General features: G+C 46.2%; 1 protein-coding gene across 2 annotated transcripts; it reads right to left on the bottom strand.

The window, feature by feature from the left end:
• Positions 1-2,281: 2,281 nt before the first annotated feature.
• Positions 2,282-21,571, bottom strand: agtr1a (angiotensin II receptor, type 1a). 2 transcript variants are annotated; one of them, XM_036565437.1, is made up of 3 exons: positions 21,532-21,570; positions 21,239-21,380; positions 2,282-3,653 (listed from the first exon to the last, which is right to left on the bottom strand). In XM_036565437.1, the coding sequence occupies exon 3, from the start codon at positions 3,630-3,632 to the stop codon at positions 2,559-2,561; it is 1,074 nt and encodes a 357-aa protein (XP_036421330.1). In that variant the 5' UTR covers positions 3,633-3,653; positions 21,239-21,380; positions 21,532-21,570; the 3' UTR covers positions 2,282-2,558. The 2 variants fall into 2 exon arrangements, with proteins under 2 accessions (XP_036421330.1, XP_036421329.1); XM_036565436.1 differs by lacking the exon at positions 21,239-21,380 and having other exon boundaries at positions 21,532-21,571.
• Positions 21,572-21,771: the final 200 nt, after the last annotated feature.

The following is a 21,771-nucleotide window of genomic DNA, read 5'->3' as shown; positions in this document are numbered from 1 at the left end:
CTTCTTTGCACTTAAACACACAGATGTTATGAGTGGAGCTCTACACAGTGAAAGCGTAGGGTTTGGTCTCTTTAACAGACTTTAACATCGGTCACTTTTCATCCCACACATTATTATTATTATTATTATTATTATTATAGGAAGCCATTTATTACAAACACATGAACCTGAATATAAATGAACAGAGTCTCTTTACATCATAACAATCGGTTAAAATCAGTGTTTAAACTGTTTAACAGTGTAATATTGTTCCTGTTCCAGTTTCCCTTTTACCCCAAACACAGTCGGTGTTTGGCGTCTGGAGTTTCCCTCTGTAGTTTTAGCTCTGGAGCTACGAGGCCGATGTAGCTAACATGTAATCAGCATCTAACTTAGTCCATGTTTACAAAGAACAGCACCACACACAGCGTCAGAAATCACACAAACACGTTCAATTAGCTTTTCTGTTCCACCTTAAGGCGCCGGAATGCAACTGGGTCATTCTACATAAACGTCCACTTCTCTATCTGTCCATAGGAGTCACTGGTGTTACCGATCCTCATTGGTGTTCCACATAATAAAGGAACACCAGAGACATTTTAATGAACAATGCATTTTACAGAATAACTGCTACAGAACATCAAACCACATGTTGTCAGTCATGGAAAATCCACTAAAATATGGAATTTAATCCATTTGTATTCTATTTTTTTCACAGTTACCTCAGAATAAAGTCGGTCACACCAGTGACTTCAGCTAAAAGCTTCATATGAAATCATGAGCTAAATGAGAAAATCTCTGATAACTGAAAGACACAGTGGACTCACCATGAGCTTTTCTTCATAGATCCTCAGAAAACAGGGAAAAGGAAGTCGAGTGATGTCATCAGTGTGACTTTTATTTCAAAATAAGAGATTTTTTATGCAGTAACACCAGTGACACGACTCCTGGGGACAACTTTCATTATGTATTTTATAATATTTATTTGGCATTTGTTTTCTTTATGATATTTACACATGACTGTGGGGACGAGCTCTTCTGTGGTGATTGTAATTCTATATGATAGATTTAAAACCAATATTGCTAAATTGAGGCTCAAGAAGGTGGAATTGTTCAAATAACTTACTGTTTTATTTTAAAATATAAAAAAATTGTAACCCAAACAACGGGGCGGCACAGTGGTGCAGTGGGTAGCGCTGTCGCCTCACAGCAAGAATGGTCTGGGTTCGATTCCCTGGCCAGGTGACCAGGGTCCTTTCTGTGTGGAGTTTGCCTGTTCTCCCCGTGTCTGCGTGTGTGTGTTCTCTGGTTTCCTCCCACAGTCCAAAGACATGCTGTCAGGCCAACTGGAGCTGCTAAATTGCCCCTAGGTGCGAATGTGTATGTCTGTCTGTCTGCCCTGCGATGGACTGGCGACCTGTCCAGGGTGTATCCTGCCTTCCGCCCGATGACAGCTGGGATAGGCTCCAGCACCTCACCGCGACCCAGAAGGATAAGCGGCTTAGAAGGTGTGTGTGTAACCCAAACATGTTTTTAAGTGTAATATATCTGTAAACGCTAGGGACACAAAGATGGACGTTTCTGTAGAATGACCCAACTGCTGCGTCATTTAAGGTGGAACGGAGAATTAGAATAAGAAGCTGGTAAACAGGGACACCAACTTCACAAGCATGTTTGAGGCAAGTGTGTGATGCAGTTAGCAACAAGCTAATTGGTGGAGCATAAGCTTCCATTACTTGTTAGCTTTGTGGCATCAGGCATTTCCACGCATGTAGAACATATGTGGTCGAAGAGCTCCGACATGTTTGCCTCTTCAGTTTTAGCACTGGATTATGAAGCTAATACACCAATCAGGCATAACATTCTGGCCACCTCCTTGTTGCAGTGACACTGATGTGGTGGTGGTGTGTTGTGCTGGTCTGAGTGGATCAGACACAGCAGTGCTGCTGGAGTTTTGAAACACCTCAGAGTCACTGCTGGACTGAGAATAGTCCACCAACCAAAAATATCCAGCCAACAGCGTCCTGTGGGCAGCGTCCTGTGACCACTGATGAAGGACTGGAGGATGACCAACACAAACTGTGCAGCAGTGGACAGTGAGTGGACACAGTGTTTAAAAACTCCAGCAGCACTGCTGTGTCTGATCCACTCAGACCAGCACAACACACACTAACACACCACCAGTGTTGCTGCAGTGCTGAGAATGATCCACCACCCAAATAGTACCTGCTCTGTGGGGGTCCATGGGGGTCCTGACCACTGAAGAACAGGGTAAAAGGGGGCTAACAAAGTATCAGAGAAACAGATGGACTACAGTCTGTAACTGTAGAACTACAAAGTGCACCTATATAGTAAGTGGAGCTGATAAAATGGACAATGTGGTCAGAATGTTATGGCTGATCGTTGTATAGCTTAATGGAGGCTTATAACCCACCAGTTAGCATCAACCATCATCAGAGCGTGGAGTTGTTCAGTAATCTTTAATAGCCTTGATGTGACACACTGCTGTATGTAAACTAGCGCTAAACTAAATGCTAATTACTTGTTAGCCACATTAGCCTGGTAGCTCCAGTGAATGTTCACTTGTCTCGTGGCAGCGTTGTGCTCTTCCTCTCCACACTCTGCGCTGTTTCGGACGCTCTGTAGGACAGGGTGCTCATCTTGGTGCTGAGGTTGGGGTGATTCAGAGTGGAGCTGGAGGAGAAACATCTCAGCAGCTTCAGGAGGCTCCTGCGGAAGTTCTTCCCCACGAAGCCGTACAGGATGGGGTTCATGCAGCTGTTGAAGAAGGCGACGCAGATGGCGAAGGGCATGGCCGTGTCGATCACCGCGACTACAGCGCAGTCGCTGATCTGTTTCAGCATTAGCAAGGCTTCCATGAAGTTAAAGACCTGGTGAGGAGCCCAGCAGAGGAAAAACGAGAGGACGGCGGCCGCCAGCATCCGCAGAACTTCATCCCCCTGCATCCTGGAACTCTTCTGGATCTGCCCAGCCTCCAGCAGTGCTCGGCCAATCAGAGAGTAACACGTGAGGATGATGACTAGGGGCAACAGGAAGCCGAAAACGGCCTTCATCAGGCTCAGAGCGGCCAGTAAGCTCTGGTGTTCTGCGTCCAGCAGGCCGCACACGGTCACGTTGGCGTGCTTGATGAAGTGCGTTTTGCGGATGTACGTCATCGGCAGGCTGAGGGTGAAGGCGAAAAGCCAAACCAGAGCGCACACGCACCAAGCGTACGCCACCGTCCGGCACTGCCGGGACTCCACGGGGTGGACGATGGCTAAATATCGGTCGATGCTAAGAGCCGTGAGGAAAAACACGCTAGCGTAAAGCGTGAAGAAGGCTAAACCCGCCACAGCCTTACAGAGGAAGTCTCCAAACGGCCAGTCGTAGCCCAGAGCCGTGTAGGTGGCCCACATGGGCAGGGTGATGAGGAACGTCAGGTCCGACAGCGCTAAATTCAGCACGAAGACATTCGCCACCGTCTTCAGCTTCAGGTGGTAGTAGATGACCGCCACCACCATGCTGTTACCCACAATGCCCAGCAGGAAGTTGCAGCTGTAGACGAGAGGGATGACAGTGAAGATGAAGTCGTGGTTGGTCAGGTTACACGTCAGAACGAGGCCTTTAGCAGGAACGTCTGTGACGTTCTCCATCTCTCACGGTCACGAAGGTCCCTACAACGAGACAGAAACCGGTTAATATCACACACAGGATGAAACAGTCGTCATCGCTTTTGTTCCACATGATTAAAATGGACAGCCTGGAGATTAGGGAACCAGCCCTGTGACCGGAAGGTCGCTGGTTTGATCCCCTGAGCCGACAGGACACCTGACCCCCAGCTGCTCCCTGGGCACTGTGGATAGGGCTGCCCACCGCTCCGGGCAAGTGTGCTCACTGCCCCCTAGTGTGTGTGTTCACTAGTGTGTATGTGGTTTTACTGCACAGATGGATTAAATGCGGAGGTGAAATTTCCCCGTTGTGGGACTAATAAGGGTCTCTTAACTAACGGCTTTGATAGTTTCTGCTGGAGACGTTCTAGAATTCAGTTTTTATTCCTGTGCTGGTGTAGAGTTTGTGTGGTAAATATGTGGCACTTTTCATGAATAGAGTTCAGATTTATTTTCCATTTTTAAAGATATAAAATGACTGTTATTTTTAATTCCATGAAAAGTGAAGGGATCAGTACTTTGACTTAAAATGAAATGATTAAAATTAGCATTTAAATGATCACAAAACACTCAACATGTCTGTATCCACCATTTAAATGGTGTTTTGGGGCACCTTAGTGACACTGAACCTCTCTGTGAAATGTAGTCATTAAAATCTTCCAGTAACACCATTATTACAGTGTTATTCGGTTCATTTCCAAGCAGTTTAATTGTTTTTCCCTATTAATTTATTTAATTTAACAAAAACGTCATTTTAACTTGTGTCCCACATTTAATGTGCATCTCTGTTACCCTGAGAACAGGAGGTTAATATCACGTCGTTGGCTGCCGCACGCCGGACACATCGGAAAGTTCCCAGATCGGGAGAAGAAAGTGAGACAATGTGTGGCGAGTTCACTGTTATGGTTAATCTCTGCTGCAACTAGGATGTAGTACCAGGATATGACCACGAGATGACCCTCATGTTGCACCGCTGATCACTAACGCTCCTTCTGGACATCCTGCAGAGTGCAAGTCCAACCATCATCTTAGTCTGTGTTCAGACTGCAGGTAAATCAGATTTGTTTCTCAAATCAGATCTTTTGAGTCGACTGTCCGCTCTGTTATCTGTGAGTGATCAGATCTGATTTGTTTGTCCAGACATCGCCAGTCTATTTGCATGGGTTGCCGTGGTAACGACGTAGGCGTCAGTAACTACGTAGCTAAGCTGGTGATGTGGATTTCAAACGCGGATGCAGGAGAGATGGAGGAGCATCATCTCCCCTCCAAACTCTTCAGAACTCTCTTCATCATCATGAATCTTTGAAGCTCTTCCTGATTCCCAGCACTTCATCACTCTGGATTTGACATCGTCGCTGTTTGTTGTGTTGTGAGTGACGCAAAAGACACTTTGGAATCCGATCTGAGCGTCCAGACTGAGATGCATCTGTAAAAATCTGATTGGAGTCTCATTTCAAACCAGCTCCAAATGTGGATTTGCAAAAATTCGATTTCATGTGTTTCATGTGTTTTTGCTGTTCAAACTATCAAAAATCAATCTGGATTCAATCCGGATATGGTAAGAATCGGATGTGGGCTGGCAGTGTGAACGAGGCCTAAAATACAGCTCTACTCACTAATGCATCTGATCCAGCCAATCAAGAACTTCTGCAGTGTTTAATTAGCTGGAGCAGGTGAGGCAGATCATGGTCTATAACTAGACTCTGCAGGAAGGCAGGAAGGTGGATCTCCAGGACTGGAGATGCTGACCACATACTTTACTATACATACAGGTGGCTGCTGTCGGGACAAAACGTCTATCTCCAAACAGTGACTTCACAGAGGAAAAAACCTGAATGGAGGTTAATGTAAGAATGTGATTCAGAGCAATTTCTATCTGACTATTTATCATAAAATTGTTTGAATGGCTTTTTCAAAATTAGTTACATAAATAAATGCATAAAATGACACAAATGGAGATACAAGGTTTTGTTCTGACTTCATGTCACCTTTTTTCAGTTCATTTCCATTTTTGTTCAAAAAATTAAGCGGCCACCAAATATTGACCAGTAACCAACATCATGTGAATAAATCAGAGGTGGCCACTAGGGGGCTCTAGACTGATTCATAATAGGTTGGTCAGTACAGCAAATCAGGTTGATCACAGATAAATCAACTGATAACACAGTGATAAAACTGGTGATTTCTGGGCTACAGTGAACATCAGTGCCATAGATAGATACATAGATAGATAGACAGACAGACAGACAGATAGAGAGACAGACAGACAGATAGATAGATAGACAGACAGACAGATAGACAGATAGAGAGACAGACAGACAGAGAGACAGATAGATAGATAGACAGACAGACAGAGAGAGAGACAGACAGACAGATAGACAGATAGATAGACAGACAGACAGAGAGACAGATAGATAGATAGATAGATAGATAGACAGACAGACTGACTGACTGACTGACTGACTGACTGACAGACAGACAGACAGACAGATAGATAGATAGACAGAACATTATTGATCCCAAAGGGAAATTGCAGTATTACAGTAGGAAGGCATATAATTGGACATAAACCTACATAGATTATGCAGAAATAAAGAATTAGACATAAGTTAAAGTATAACTGAGGCATATTACTGTTTTGTCTATATCTATACTGTGTTTTATGATCTTTAGATCAGTGTTTGTCAGTGTTTCCTGCTCCTGGAGACTCACTGTCCTGCACATTCTAGTGTTTTTCCTGCTTTATCAGCCACTTTACCTCACTAATGGGCTGTTAATGAGCTGATTAGTTGCATCAGGTGTGTTTGTGAGCAGGAGAACACTAACAAGTACAGGGTTGTGGGCTTCCAGGACCACCGCTGAGAAACCCGCCTTAGATAACTGTCTATTATTGCACTTCTCTGCTTCTCACAGAGCTGATGAGTGACAGTGATGACCAAAAGGTAAAGTTAGCAGTTAATGATAAGTAACAACATAGCACTGATCAATGATCAATGACCAGGTTCAACATTTGTCTTATCAGTTGATCTCTGATCAACTTGTTCATGTGGTGATAAGTTCAAATCTAGTGTTCTGGCCAAACAGTTAAATCTGTCTGCAGCTCTCAGTGGATGAGTTATTCACATGATGAAACTGATCTGCTGAGGTACTCAGTACATTAATCAGTGTAATAATGCTGCTCTTGGCCTGTTCAGTGTGGATCAGCGCTGTCCTGTACTAAAGCCTGAGTGCAGCCCTTTACTGGCTGTGTTCTCTCGTTCTCCTCCATCATCATTAGATTTGGCATTTCGTGTTTTGGGGATTCAAATCTGCCCGTAATCTCGGGAAAACATTCCAATCTGAAGGAATTCTGCATAAAAATACAGCTCACTGATGAATAGCAGAGACTCTGAGACCATCACAGTCTTCAGTTAATGACTTGTTCATGTTCAAACTGTTGTGCAATTTGAGGCTGTTAGGAACGTTTTCCACTGTGAAAACATCAGAATTTTACTCCAGGGCGCATTTCTGACCTCTCGGAAAGGCCAAAACATTACTTAGTGTTTGCTGTGAGCTGGACAGCACTGGACTCTGTTTACTGGGGCTGAGAGAGGGAGACTGAGAGACTTTCAGAAATAAATAACTCACTAAAATAACCCTCAATAAACAACCCCCACTAAACAACCCCCACTAAACAACCTGACGAAACAACCCCCACTAAACAACCCTCACTAAACAACCCCCACTAAACAACCTGACTAAACAACCTGACTAAACAACCCCCACTAAACAACCCCCACTAAACAACCTGACTAAACAACCTGACTAAACAACCTGACTAAACAACCCCCACTAAACAACCCCCACTAAACAACCTGACTAAACAACCCCCACTAAACAACCCCCACTAAACAACCCTCACTAAACAACCCCCACTAAACAACCCCCACTAAACAACCTGACTAAACAACCCCCACTAAACAACCCTCACTAAACAACCCCCACTAAACAACCCCGAATAAACAACCCTCACTAAACAACCCCCACTAAACAACCCCCAGTAAACAACCCTCACTAAACAACCCTCAATAAACAACCCTCACTAAACAACCCCCACTAAACAACCTGACTAAACAACCCCCACTAAACAACCCCCACTAAACAACCTGACTAAACAACCCCCACTAAACAACCCCCACTAAACAACCCCCACTAAACAACCTGACTAAACAACCTGACTAAACAACCCCCACTAAACAACCCCCACTGAACAACCCTCACTAAACAACCCCCACTGAACAACCCCCACTAAACAACCCCCACTAAACAACCCCCCCTGAACAACCCCCACTAAACAACCCCCACTAAACAACCCTCACTAAACAACCCCCACTAAACAACCCTCACTAAACAACCCCCACTAAACAACCCCCAGTAAACAACCCTCACTAAACAACCCTCACTAAACAACCCCCACTAAACAACCCTCACTAAACAACCCTCGCTAAACAACCCTCGCTAAACAACCCTCGCTAATCAACCCCCAGTAAACAACCCTCGCTAAACAATCCTCGCTAAACAACCCCCACTAAACAACCCCCACTAAACAACCCTCACTAAACAACCCCCACTAAACAACCCTCACTAAACAACCCTCGCTAAACAACCCTCGCTAAACAACCCTCGCTAAACAACCCTCGCTAATCAACCCCCAGTAAACAACCCTCACTAAACAACCCTCAGTAAACAACCCCCGCTAAACAACCCTCGCTAAACAACCCCCACTAATCAACCCTCACTAAACAACCCTCACTAAACAACCCCCACTAAACAACCGTCACTAAACAACCCCCACTAAACAACCTGACTAAACAACCCCCACTAAACAACCCTCACTAAACAACCCCCACTAAACAACCTGACTAAACAACCTGACTAAACAACCCCCACTAAACAACCCCCACTAAACAACCTGACTAAACAACCTGACTAAACAACCCCCACTAAACAACCCCCACTAAACAACCTGACTAAACAACCCCCACTAAACAACCCTCACTAAACAACCCCCACTAAACACCCTGACTAAACAACCTGACTAAACAACCCTCGCTAAACAACCCCCGCTAAACAACCCTCGCTAAACAACCCTCGCTAAACAACCCTCACTAATCAACCCCCAGTAAACAACCCTCACTAAACAACCCTCACTAAACAACCCTCGCTAAACAACCCTCACTAAACAACCCCCACTGAACAACCTCCACTAAACAACCTGACTAAACAACCCCCACTAAACAACCCTCACTAAACAACCCCCACTGAACAACCTCCACTAAACAACCTGACTAAACAACCCCCACTGAACAACCCCCACTAAACAACCTGACTAAACAACCCCCACTAAACAACCCTCACTAAACAACCCCCACTAAACAACCCTCACTAAACAACCCCCACTAAACAACCCCCATTAAACAACCCTCACTAAACAACCCCACTAAACAACCTGACTAAACAACCCCCACTGAACAACCCTCACTAAACAACCTGACTAAACAACCCTTACTAAACAACCCCCACTAAACAACCTGACTAAACAACCCCCACTAAACAACCCCCACTAAACAACCCCCACTAAACAACCTGACTAAACAACCCCCACTAAACGACCCCCACTGAACAACCCCCACTAAACAACCTGACTAAACAATGCCGACTAAACAACCCCCACTAAACACCCTGACTAAACAACCCCCAGTAAACAACCCTCCCTAATCAACCCTCACTAAACAACCCTGACTAAACAGGCCCCACTAAACAACCCCCGCTAAACAACCTGACTAAACAACCCCCACTAAACAACCCCCACTAAACAACCCCCACTAAACGACCCCCACTAAACAACCCCCACTAAACAACCTGACTAAACAATGCCGACTAAACAACCCCCACTAAACAACCCCCACTAAACACCCTGACTAAACAACCCCCAGTAAACAACCCTCCCTAATCAACCCTCACTAAACAACCCTCACTAAACAACCCCCACTAAACAATCCTCACTAAACAACCCTGACTAAACAACCCTGACTAAACAACCCTCACTAAACAACCTCCACTAAACAACCCTGACTAAACAACCCCCACTAAACAACCCCCACTAAACAACCCCCACTAAACACCCTGACTAAACAACCCCCAGTAAACAACCCTCCCTAATCAACCCTCACTAAACAACCCTCACTAAACAACCCCCACTAAACAACCCTCACTAAACAACCCTCACTAAACAACCCCCACTAAACAACCTCCACTAAACAACCCTGACTAAACAACCCCCACTAAACAACCCTCACTAAACAACCCTCACTAAACAACCCTCACTAAACAACCCCCACTAAACAACCTCCACTAAACAACCCTGACTAAACAACCCCCACTAAACAACCCCCACTAAACAACCCTCACTAAACAACCCCCACTAAACAACCTTCACTAAACAACCCTGACTAAACAACCCCCACTAAACAACCCTCACTAAACAACCCTCACTAAACAACCCCCACTAAACAACCCCCACTAAACAACCCCCAGTAAACAACCCCCACTAAACAACCCTCCCTAATCAACCCTCGCTAAACAACCCTCACTAAACAACCCCCAGTAAACAACCCCCAGTAAACAACCCCCACTAAACAACCCTCACTAAACAACCCCCACTAAACAATCCTCACTAAACAACCTTACTAAACAACCCCCACTAATCAACCCTTGCTAAACAACCCTCGCTAAACAACCCTCACTTAACAACCCTCACTGAACAACCTCCACTGAACAACCCCCACTAAACAACCCTGACTAAACAACCCTCACTAAACAACCCTGACTAAACAGCCCCACTAAACAACCCTCGCTAAACAACCCTCCCTAATCAACCCTCGCTAAACACCCTCCGCTAAACACCCTGACTAAACAACCCTCACTAAACAACCCTCCCTAATCAACCCTCGCTAAACAGCCTCCGCTAAACACCCTGACTAAACAACCCTCACTAAACAACCCTCACTAAACAACCCTCCCTAATCAACCCTCGCTAAACACCCTCCGCCAAACACCCTGACTAAACAACCCCCACTAAACAACCCTCACTAAACAACCCTCCCTAATCAACCCTCGCTAAACAGCCTCCGCTAAACAACCCCCACTAAACAACCCTGACTAAACAGCCCTGACTAAACAACCCTCACTAAACAACCCTGACTAAACAACCCCCACTAAACAACCCCCACTAAACAACCCTGACTAAACAGCCCTCACTAAACAACCCCCACTAAACAACCCTCACTAAACAACCCTCACTAAACAACCCTCACTAAACAGCCCCCACTAAACAACCCCCACTAAACAACCCTGACTAAACAGCCCCCACTAAACAACCCTCACTAAACAACCATCACTAAACAACCCTCCCTAATCAACCCCCACTAAACAACCCTCACTAAACAACCCCCACTAAACAATCCCCACTAAACAACCCCGACTAAACAGGCCCCACTAAACAACCCCCACTAAACAACCCTCACTAAACAACCCTCCCTAATCAACCCTCGCTAAACAGCCCCCACTAAACAACCCCCACTAAACAACCCTCACTAAACAACCCCCACTAAACAACCCTCACTAAACCGCCCTCACTAAACAACCCCCACTAAACAACCCCCACTAAACAACCCCCACTAAACAACCCTGACTAAACAGCCCCCACTAAACAACCCTCACTAAACAACCCCCACTAAACAACCCTCACTAAACAACCCCCACTAAACAACCCTCACTAAACAACCCCCACTAAACAACCCCCACTAAACACCCTGACTAAACAACCCCCACAAAACAACCCTCCCTAATCAACCCTCGCTAAACCACCCCTGCTAAACAACCTTTGCTAAACAACCCCCACTAAACAACCCTCGCTAAACAACCCCCACTAAACAACCCCGACTAAACAACCCTCACTAACCAACCCCCACTAAACAACCCTCACTAAACAACCCTCACTAACAACCCTCACTAAACAACCCCCACTAAACAACCCTCACTAACCAACCCCCACTAAACAACCCTCACTAAACAACCCTCACTAAACAACCCCCACTAAACAACCCTCACTAACCAACCCCCACTAAACAACCCAGACTAAACAACCCTCACTAACCAACCCTCACTAAACAACCCTCACTAAACAACCCCCACTAAACAACCCTCCCTAATCAACCTTCGCTAAACAACCCTCGCTACACAACCCCCGCTAAACAACCCTCGCTAAACAACCCCCGCTAAACAACCCCCACTAAACAATCTTCACTAAACAACCCTGACTAAACAACCCTCACTAAACAACCCTCACTAAACAACCCCCACTAAACAACCTCCACTAAACAACCCTGACTAAACAACCCCCACTAAACAACCCCCACTAAACAACCCCCACTAAACACCCTGACTAAACAACCCCCAGTAAACAACCCTCCCTAATCAACCCTCACTAAACAACCCTCACTAAACAACCCCCACTAAACAACCCTCACTAAACAACCCTCACTAAACAACCCCCACTAAACAACCTCCGCTAAACAACCCTCCCTAATCAACCCTCGCTAAACAACCCTCGCTAAACAACCCTCACTAAACAATCCTCACTAAACAACCTTACTAAACAACCCCCACTAATCAACCCTTGCTAAACAACCCTCGCTAAACAACCCTCACTTAACAACCCTCACTGAACAACCTCCACTGAACAACCCCCACTAAACAACCCTGACTAAACAGCCCCACTAAACAACCCTCACTAAACAACCCCCGCTAAACGCCCTGACTAAACAACCCCCACTAAACAACCCTCCCTAATCAACCCTCGCTAAACAACCCTCACTAAACAACCCTCACTAAACAACCCCCACTAAACAACCCTTGCTAAACAACCCTCCCTAATCAACCCTCGCTAAACAACCCTCACTAAACAACCCCCAGTAAACAACCCTCACTAAACAACCCCCGCTAAACAACCCTCGCTAAACAACCCTCCCTAATCAACCCTCGCTAAACAACCCTCACTAAACAACCCCCACTAAACAACCCTCACTAAACAACCCCCACTAAACAACCCCCACTAAACACCCTGACTAAACAACCCTCACTAAACAACCCTCCCTAATCAACCCCCACTAAACAAACCTCACTAAACAACCCTCACTAAACAACCCCCACTAAACAACCCTCACTAAACAACCCTCCCTAATCAACCTTCGCTAAACAACCCCCACTAAACAACCCTCACTAAACAACCCTGACTAAACAACCCCCACTAAACAACCCTGACTAAACAGCCCCCACTAAACAACCCTCACTAAACAACCCCCGCTAAACAACCCTCGCTAAACCACCCTCACTAAACAACCCCCACTAAACAACCCCGACTAAACATCCCCCACTAAACAACCCCGACTAAACAGCCCCCACTAAACAACCCCCACTAAACAACCCCCACTAAACACCCTGACTAAACAACCCTCACTAAACAACCCTCCCTAATCAACCCTCGCTAAACAACCCTCGCTAAACAACCCTCACTAAACAACCCCCACTAAACAACCCTCGCTAAACAACCCCCAGTAAACAACACCCACTAAACAACCCTCGCTAAACAACCCTCGCTAAACAACCCTCGCTAAACAACCCCCGCTAAACAACCCTCGCTAAACAACCCCGACTAAACAACCCTCACTAAACAACCCCCACTAAACAACCCCCACTAAACAACCCTCTCTAAACAACCCCCGCTAAACAACCCCCACTAAACAACCGTCGCTAAACAACCCCCACTAAACAACCCTCGCCAAACAACCCCCACTGAACAACCCTCTCTAAACAACCCCCGCTAAACAACTCCCGCTAAACAACCGTCGCTAAACAACCCTCCCTAATCAACCCCCACTAAACAACCCCCACTAAACAACCCTCGCTAAACAACCCTCACTAAACAACCCCCACTAAACAACCCTCGCTAAACAACCCTCCCTAATCAACCCTCGCTAAACACCCTCCGCTAAACAACCCTGACTAAACAACCCTCACTAAACAACCCTCACTAAACAACCCTCCCTAATCAACCCTCGCTAAACAGCCTCCGCTAAACACCCTGACTAAACAACCCTCACTAAACAACCCTCACTAAACAACCCTCCCTAATCAACCCTCGCTAAACACCCTCCGCTAAACACCCTGACTAAACAACCCCCACTAAACAACCCTCACTAAACAACCCTCCCTAATCAACCCTCGCTAAACAGCCTCCGCTAAACAACCCCCACTAAACAACCCTGACTAAACAGCCCTGACTAAACAACCCTCACTAAACAACCCTGACTAAACAACCCCCACTAAACAACCCCCACTAAACAACCCTCACTAAACAACCCCCACTAAACAACCCTCACTAAACAACCCCCACTAAACAACCCTCACTAAACAACCCCCACTAAACAACCCCCACTAAACACCCTGACTAAACAACCCCCACAAAACAACCCTCCCTAATCAACCCTCGCTAAACCACCCCCGCTAAACAACCTTTGCTAAACAACCCCCACTAAACAACCCTCGCTAAACAACCCCCACTAAACAACCCTGACTAAACAACCCTCACTAACCAACCCCCACTAAACAACCCTCACTAAACAACCCTCACTAACAACCCTCACTAAACAACCCCCACTAAACAACCCTCACTAACCAACCCCCACTAAACAACCCCCACTAAACAACCCTCACTAACCAACCCCCACTAAACAACCCAGACTAAACAACCCTCACTAACCAACCCTCACTAAACAACCCTCACTAAACAACCCCCACTAAACAACCCTCCCTAATCAACCCTCGCTAAACAACCCTCACTAAACAACCCCCACTAAACAACCCCCACTAAACAACCCTCACTAACCAACCCCCACTAAACAACCCCGAATAAACAACCCTCACTAACCAACCCTCACTAAACAACCCTCACTAAACAACCCCCACTAAACAACCCTCACTAAACAACCCTCACTAAACAACCCCCACTAAACAACCCTCACTAAACAACCCTCACTAAACAACCCCCAGGAAACAACCCCCGCTAAACAACCCCCGCTAAACAACCCTCGCTAAACAACCCTCACTAAACAACCCCCACTAAACAACCCTCACTAACCAACCCCCAGTAAACAACCCTCACTAAACAACCCCCACTAAACAACCCCCACTAAACAACCCTCACTAAACAACCCTCACTAAACAACCCCCGCTAAACAACCCCCACTAAACAACCCTCACTAAACAACCCCCACTAAACAACCCTCACTAACCAACCCCCACTAAACAACCCTGACTAAACAACCCTCACTAACCAACCCTCACTAAACAACCCCCAGTAAACAACCCCCACTAAACAACCCTCACTAAACAACCCCCAGTAAACAACCCCCGCTAAACAACCCTCGCTAAACAACCTTCGCTAAACAACCCTCACTAAACAACCCCCGCTAAACAACCCTCTCTAAACAACCCCCGCTAAACAACCCCCAGTAAACAATCCTCACTAAACAACCCTGACTAAACAACCCTCACTAAACAACCCTCACTAAACAACCCCCACTAAACAACCTCCACTAAACAACCCTGACTAAACAACCCCCACTAAACAACCCCCACTAAACAACCCCCACTAAACACCCTGACTAAACAACCCCCAGTAAACAACCCTCCCTAATCAACCCTCACTAAACAACCCTCACTAAACAACCCCCACTAAACAACCCTCACTAAACAACCCTCACTAAACAACCCCCACTAAACAACCTCCACTAAACAACCCTGACTAAACAACCCCCACTAAACAACCCTCACTAAACAACCCTCACTAAACAACCCCCACTAAACAACCTCCACTAAACAACCCTGACTAAACAACCCCCACTAAACAACCCCCACTAAACAACCCTCACTAAACAACCCCCACTAAACAACCTCCACTAAACAACCCTGACTAAACAACCCCCACTAAACAACCCTCACTAAACAACCCCCACTAAACAACCCCCAGTAAACAACCCCCACTAAACAACCTCCGCTAAACAACCCTCCCTAATCAACCCTCGCTAAACAACCCTCGCTAAACAACCCTCACTAAACAACCCCCAGTAAACAACCCCCAGTAAACAACCCCCACTAAACAACCCTCACTAAACAACCCCCACTAAACAATCCTCACTAAACAACCTTACTAAACAACCCCCACTAATCAACCCTTGCTAAACAACCCTCGCTAAACAACCCTCACTTAACAACCCTCACTGAACAACCTCCACTGAACAACCCCCACTAAACAACCCTGACTAAACAACCCTCACTAAACAACCCTGACTAAACAGCCCCACTAAACAACCCTCACTAAACAACCCCCGCTAAACGCCCTGACTAAACAACCCCCACTAAACAACCCTCCCTAATCAACCCTCGCTAAACAACCCTCACTAAACAACCCTCACTAAACAACCCCCACTAAACAACCCTTGCTAAACAACCCTCCCTAATCAACCCTCGCTAAACAACCCTCACTAAACAACCCCCAGTAAACAACCCTCACTAAACAACCCCCGCTAAACAACCCTCGCTAAACAACCCTCCCTAATCAACCCTCACTAAACAACCCTCACTAAACAACCCCCACTAAACAACCCTCACTAAACAACCCCCACTAAACAACCCCCACTAAACACCCTGACTAAACAACCCTCACTAAACAACCCTCCCTAATCAACCCCCACTAAACAAACCTCACTAAACAACCCTCACTAAACAACCCCCACTAAACAACCCTCACTAAACAACCCTCCCTAATCAACCTTCGCTAAACAACCCCCACTAAACAACCCTCACTAAACAACCCTGACTAAACAACCCCCACTAAACAACCCTGACTAAACAGCCCCCACTAAACAACCCTCACTAAACAACCCCCGCTAAACAACCCTCGCTAAACCACCCTCACTAAACAACCCCCACTAAACAACCCCGACTAAACATCCCCCACTAAACAACCCCGACTAAACAGCCCCCACTAAACAACCCCCACTAAACAACCCCCACTAAACACCCTGACTAAACAACCCTCACTAAACAACCCTCCCTAATCAACCCTCGCTAAACAACCCTCGCTAAACAACCCTCACTAAACAACCCCCACTAAACAACCCTCGCTAAACCACCCCCAGTAAACAACACCCACTAAACAACCCTCGCTAAACAACCCTCGCTAAACAACCCCCGCTAAACAACCCTCGCTAAACAACCCCGACTAAACAACCCTCACTAAACAACCCCCACTAAACAACCCCCACTAAACAACCCTCTCTAAACAACCCCCGCTAAACAACCCCCACTAAACAACCGTCGCTAAACAACCCCCACTAAACAACCCTCGCCAAACAACCCCCACTGAACAACCCTCTCTAAACAACCCCCGCTAAACAACTCCCGCTAAACAACCGTCGCTAAACAACCCTCCCTAATCAACCCCCACTAAACAACCCCCACTAAACAACCCTCGCTAAACAACCCTCACTAAACAACCCCCACTAAACAACCCTCGCTAAACAACCCTCCCTAATCAACCCTCGCTAAACACCCTCCGCTAAACACCCTGACTAAACAACCCTCACTAAACAACCCTCACTAAACAACCCTCCCTAATCAACCCTCGCTAAACAGCCTCCGCTAAACACCCTGACTAAACAACCCTCACTAAACAACCCTCACTAAACAACCCTCCCTAATCAACCCTCGCTAAACACCCTCCGCTAAACACCCTGACTAAACAACCCCCACTAAACAACCCTCCCTAATCAACCCTCGCTAAACAGCCTCCGCTAAACAACCCCCACTAAACAACCCTGACTAAACAGCCCTGACTAAACAACCCTCACTAAACAACCCTGACTAAACAACCCCCACTAAACAACCCCCGCTAAACAACCCTCACTAAACAACCCTCACTAAACAACCCCCACTAAACAACCCTCACTAACCAACCCCCAGTAAACAACCCTCACTAAACAACCCCCACTAAACAACCCCCACTAAACAACCCCCACTAAACAACCCTCACTAAACAACCCCCGCTAAACAACCCCCACTAAACAACCCTCACTAAACAACCCTCACTAAACAACCCCCACTAAACAACCCTCACTAACCAACCCCCACTAAACAACCCCGACTAAACAACCCTCACTAACCAACCCTCACTAAACAACCCCCACTAAACAACCCCCACTAAACAACCCTCACTAAACAACCCCCAGTAAACAACCCCCGCTAAACAACCCTCGCTAAACAACCTTCGCTAAACAACCCTCACTAAACAACCCCCGCTAAACAACCCTCGCTAAACAACCCCCGCTAAACAACCCCCACTAAACAATCCTCACTAAACAACCCTGACTAAACAACCCTCACTAAACAACCCTCACTAAACAACCCCCACTAAACAACCTCCACTAAACAACCCTGACTAAACAACCCCCACTAAACAACCCCCACTAAACAACCCCCACTAAACACCCTGACTAAACAACCCCCAGTAAACAACCCTCCCTAATCAACCCTCACTAAACAACCCTCACTAAACAACCCCCACTAAACAACCCTCACTAAACAACCCTCACTAAACAACCCCCACTAAACAACCTCCACTAAACAACCCTGACTAAACAACCCTGACTAAACACCCTGACTAAACAACCCCCACTAAACAACCCTCACTAAACAACCCTCACTAAACAGCCCCCACTAAACAACCCCCACTAAACAACCCTGACTAAACAGCCCCCACTAAACAACCCTCACTAAACAACCATCACTAAACAACCCTCCCTAATCAACCCCCACTAAACAACCCTCACTAAACAACCCCCACTAAACAATCCCCACTAAACAACCCCGACTAAACAGGCCCCACTAAACAACCCCCACTAAACAACCCTCACTAAACAACCCTCCCTAATCAACCCTCGCTAAACAGCCCCCACTAAACAACCCCCACTAAACAACCCTCACTAAACAACCCCCACTAAACAACCCCCACTAAACCGCCCTCACTAAACAACCCCCACTAAACAACCCCCACTAAACAACCCCCACTAAACAACCCTGACTAAACAGCCCCCACTAAACAACCCTCACTAAACAACCCCCACTAAACAACCCTCACTAAACAACCCCCACTAAACAACCCTCACTAAACAACCCCCACTAAACAACCCCCACTAAACACCCTGACTAAACAACCCCCACAAAACAACCCTCCCTAATCAACCCTCGCTAAACCACCCCCGCTAAACAACCTTTGCTAAACAACCCCCACTAAACAACCCTCGCTAAACAACCCCCACTAAACAACCCCGACTAAACAACCCTCACTAACCAACCCCCACTAAACAACCCTCACTAAACAACCCTCACTAACAACCCTCACTAAACAACCCCCACTAAACAACCCTCACTAACCAACCCCCACTAAACAACCCTCACTAAACAACCCTCACTAAACAACCCCCACTAAACAACCCTCACTAACCAACCCCCACTAAACAACCCAGACTAAACAACCCTCACTAACCAACCCTCACTAAACAACCCTCACTAAACAACCCCCACTAAACAACCCTCCCTAATCAACCCTCGCTAAACAACCCTCACTAAACAACCCCCACTAAACAACCCTCCCTAATCAACCCTCACTAAACAACCCCCACTAAACAACCCCCACTAAACAACCCTCACTAACCAACCCCCACTAAACAACCCCGAATAAACAACCCTCACTAACCAACCCTCACTAAACAACCCCCACTAAACAACCCTCACTAAACAACCCTCACTAAACAACCCCCACTAAACAACCCTCACTAAACAACCCTCACTAAACAACCCCCAGGAAACAACCCCCGCTAAACAACCCCCGCTAAACAACCCTCACTAAACAACCCTCACTAAACAACCCCCACTAAACAACCCTCACTAAACAACCCCGTAAACAACCCTCACTAAACAACCCCCACTAAACAACCCCCACTAAACAACCCCCACTAAACAACCCCTCACTAAACAACCCCCACTAAACAACCCTCACTAACCAACCCCCACTAAACAACCCTCACTAAACAACCCTCACTAAACAACCCCCGCTAAACAACCCCCGCTAAACAACCCTCGCTAAACAACCCTCGCTAAACAACCCTCGCTAAACAACCCCCGCTAAACAACCCTCACTAAACAACCCTGACTAAACAACCCCCACTAAACAACCCTCGCTAAACAACCCCCACTAAACAACCGTTGCTAAAAATCAACACCCAGTTTATTCCACGACTGCAGTCGATGGGAAAAGCTGGAAAGCTGAACTCCGGCCGTAGTTCCGATCAACACTGCAGTCTACCAAATGCTGCCGCTTGTGGCTCCGTTGGAAACAAAGGAATATTGGTTTGCTGTCGTCCTTCTACAGCACACATGAACACAGCGGCACTGCTACAGTTAGAGTCCTAGAACTCAGTCAGGATTGTTGCTGTACTGTCTCAGAAAAGCTATCATATATGATTCCATACATTATCAGCTTTCAGCTAAAACGTGAGACACTATCACTGAAGACGTCCTGCAGTGTTCACATCGCCTAGATCAGCTCTCTGACGGAACATAGTGACTGAACGATCGATCAGGAATTACAGATTCATCTCCCTGATTACGGATTTGCTCCAGTATTCCTGTATTTGGGATGTAGGTCCTATTTTAAGGGGTTTATCTGAGTTTATCTGTGTTGTTCAGGAAGTGGGGGCCGGTGAGGACCTTCACTCTCTGATTAGTCTGATTGCAGATGTTTTTGTTGATCCTCTAAACTGCTTTCCGTCCTCCCTGAGTGTTATTAATGACGGAGAACGTCCGCCCCACTCGGCAGATCGTGAGGAGGTATAAAACTTCCATGACCTCAGTTAACAAACACGATCCGTTTTTAAGAATCACTGCAGGTTAAAACACACTGAAGAGTCAGTTTGACAAGTATTAAACTGTGCTGACTCTTTATTCAACCATCTAGTATTAACTGAAAACCAAGTATTTAATATTTATTTAAATAAATGACTGTTTACCGGTCAGATGACTTATTTTAAGACACTGATCATACAGTTATCAGAATCACTAAAATTAGAAATGGTTTGATTTTTGGAGTTTTTATTGCAGTATATCATTAAAACTGTTAACTGTCTCGTCCACAGCTGGAGAAAAGGTCAACACCGCTGAGAATATACTGACGAAAACAAGATGATCATCAGAGAACAGAAACACCAACAACCCTTACACTCACAGTATTGAGAAACATATTAAATATATGATCAAAGCCTAAAAACGTTTTTTGTCGATATATATTTTTCATCATTTGAGCTCAGCAGCCGCCCTTTACATTGTGTACCAACTTCATGATGAACGGACCAATAGAAACGCTCCAAACTCACCTGGAATAAAAGCTGTTACACTGACTTACATTAAACGTAGATAACACTTCTCCCTCTCCTGTGAAGTTACCGTTCAGGAGTTAGTCAGTCTGGTGTTGGACAGCAGTGATGTGAAGTGTTTTCTATGCGTCTGTTTGCAGCACTGAAACGGCGAAAATACAGCAAAACAGCCAAAAACCCACAAAGTGCTCCGATGATTAAAGTCAGTCGAACATAAAGAGCAGCTGCAGGTCAGAGATCAGTCTGATCTGCGTTCCTCTGGAAGCAGAACTGACATAAAGCTGAATATTTACCTTCAGACAAACTGCAGAGCTGCTCCTAACTCGCCGTCCCCATCGCAGAGTGACCGCTGACCACTCAGACCTCCCTTATAGAGGGAGAGAGAGAGAGAGAGTGAGAGAGAGAGGGCCTGAGGGGAGCTGACAGATTTTCCCATCATGCACTTAGTCACCTCTCCTCTTTTTTCAGAATGTGACATTTAATGAGGATCATGTTCTGATTGTTCTCCTCAGAAACATCAGTGACCCTCACAA

Source organism: Colossoma macropomum, unplaced genomic scaffold (genome assembly GCF_904425465.1).
Source record: "Colossoma macropomum unplaced genomic scaffold, Colossoma_macropomum, whole genome shotgun sequence".
Classification (NCBI taxonomy): Eukaryota; Metazoa; Chordata; class Actinopteri; order Characiformes; family Serrasalmidae; genus Colossoma; species Colossoma macropomum.
Note: the sequence above shows the minus strand (reverse complement) of the source record. Positions and strands in the feature narration are given on the sequence as shown.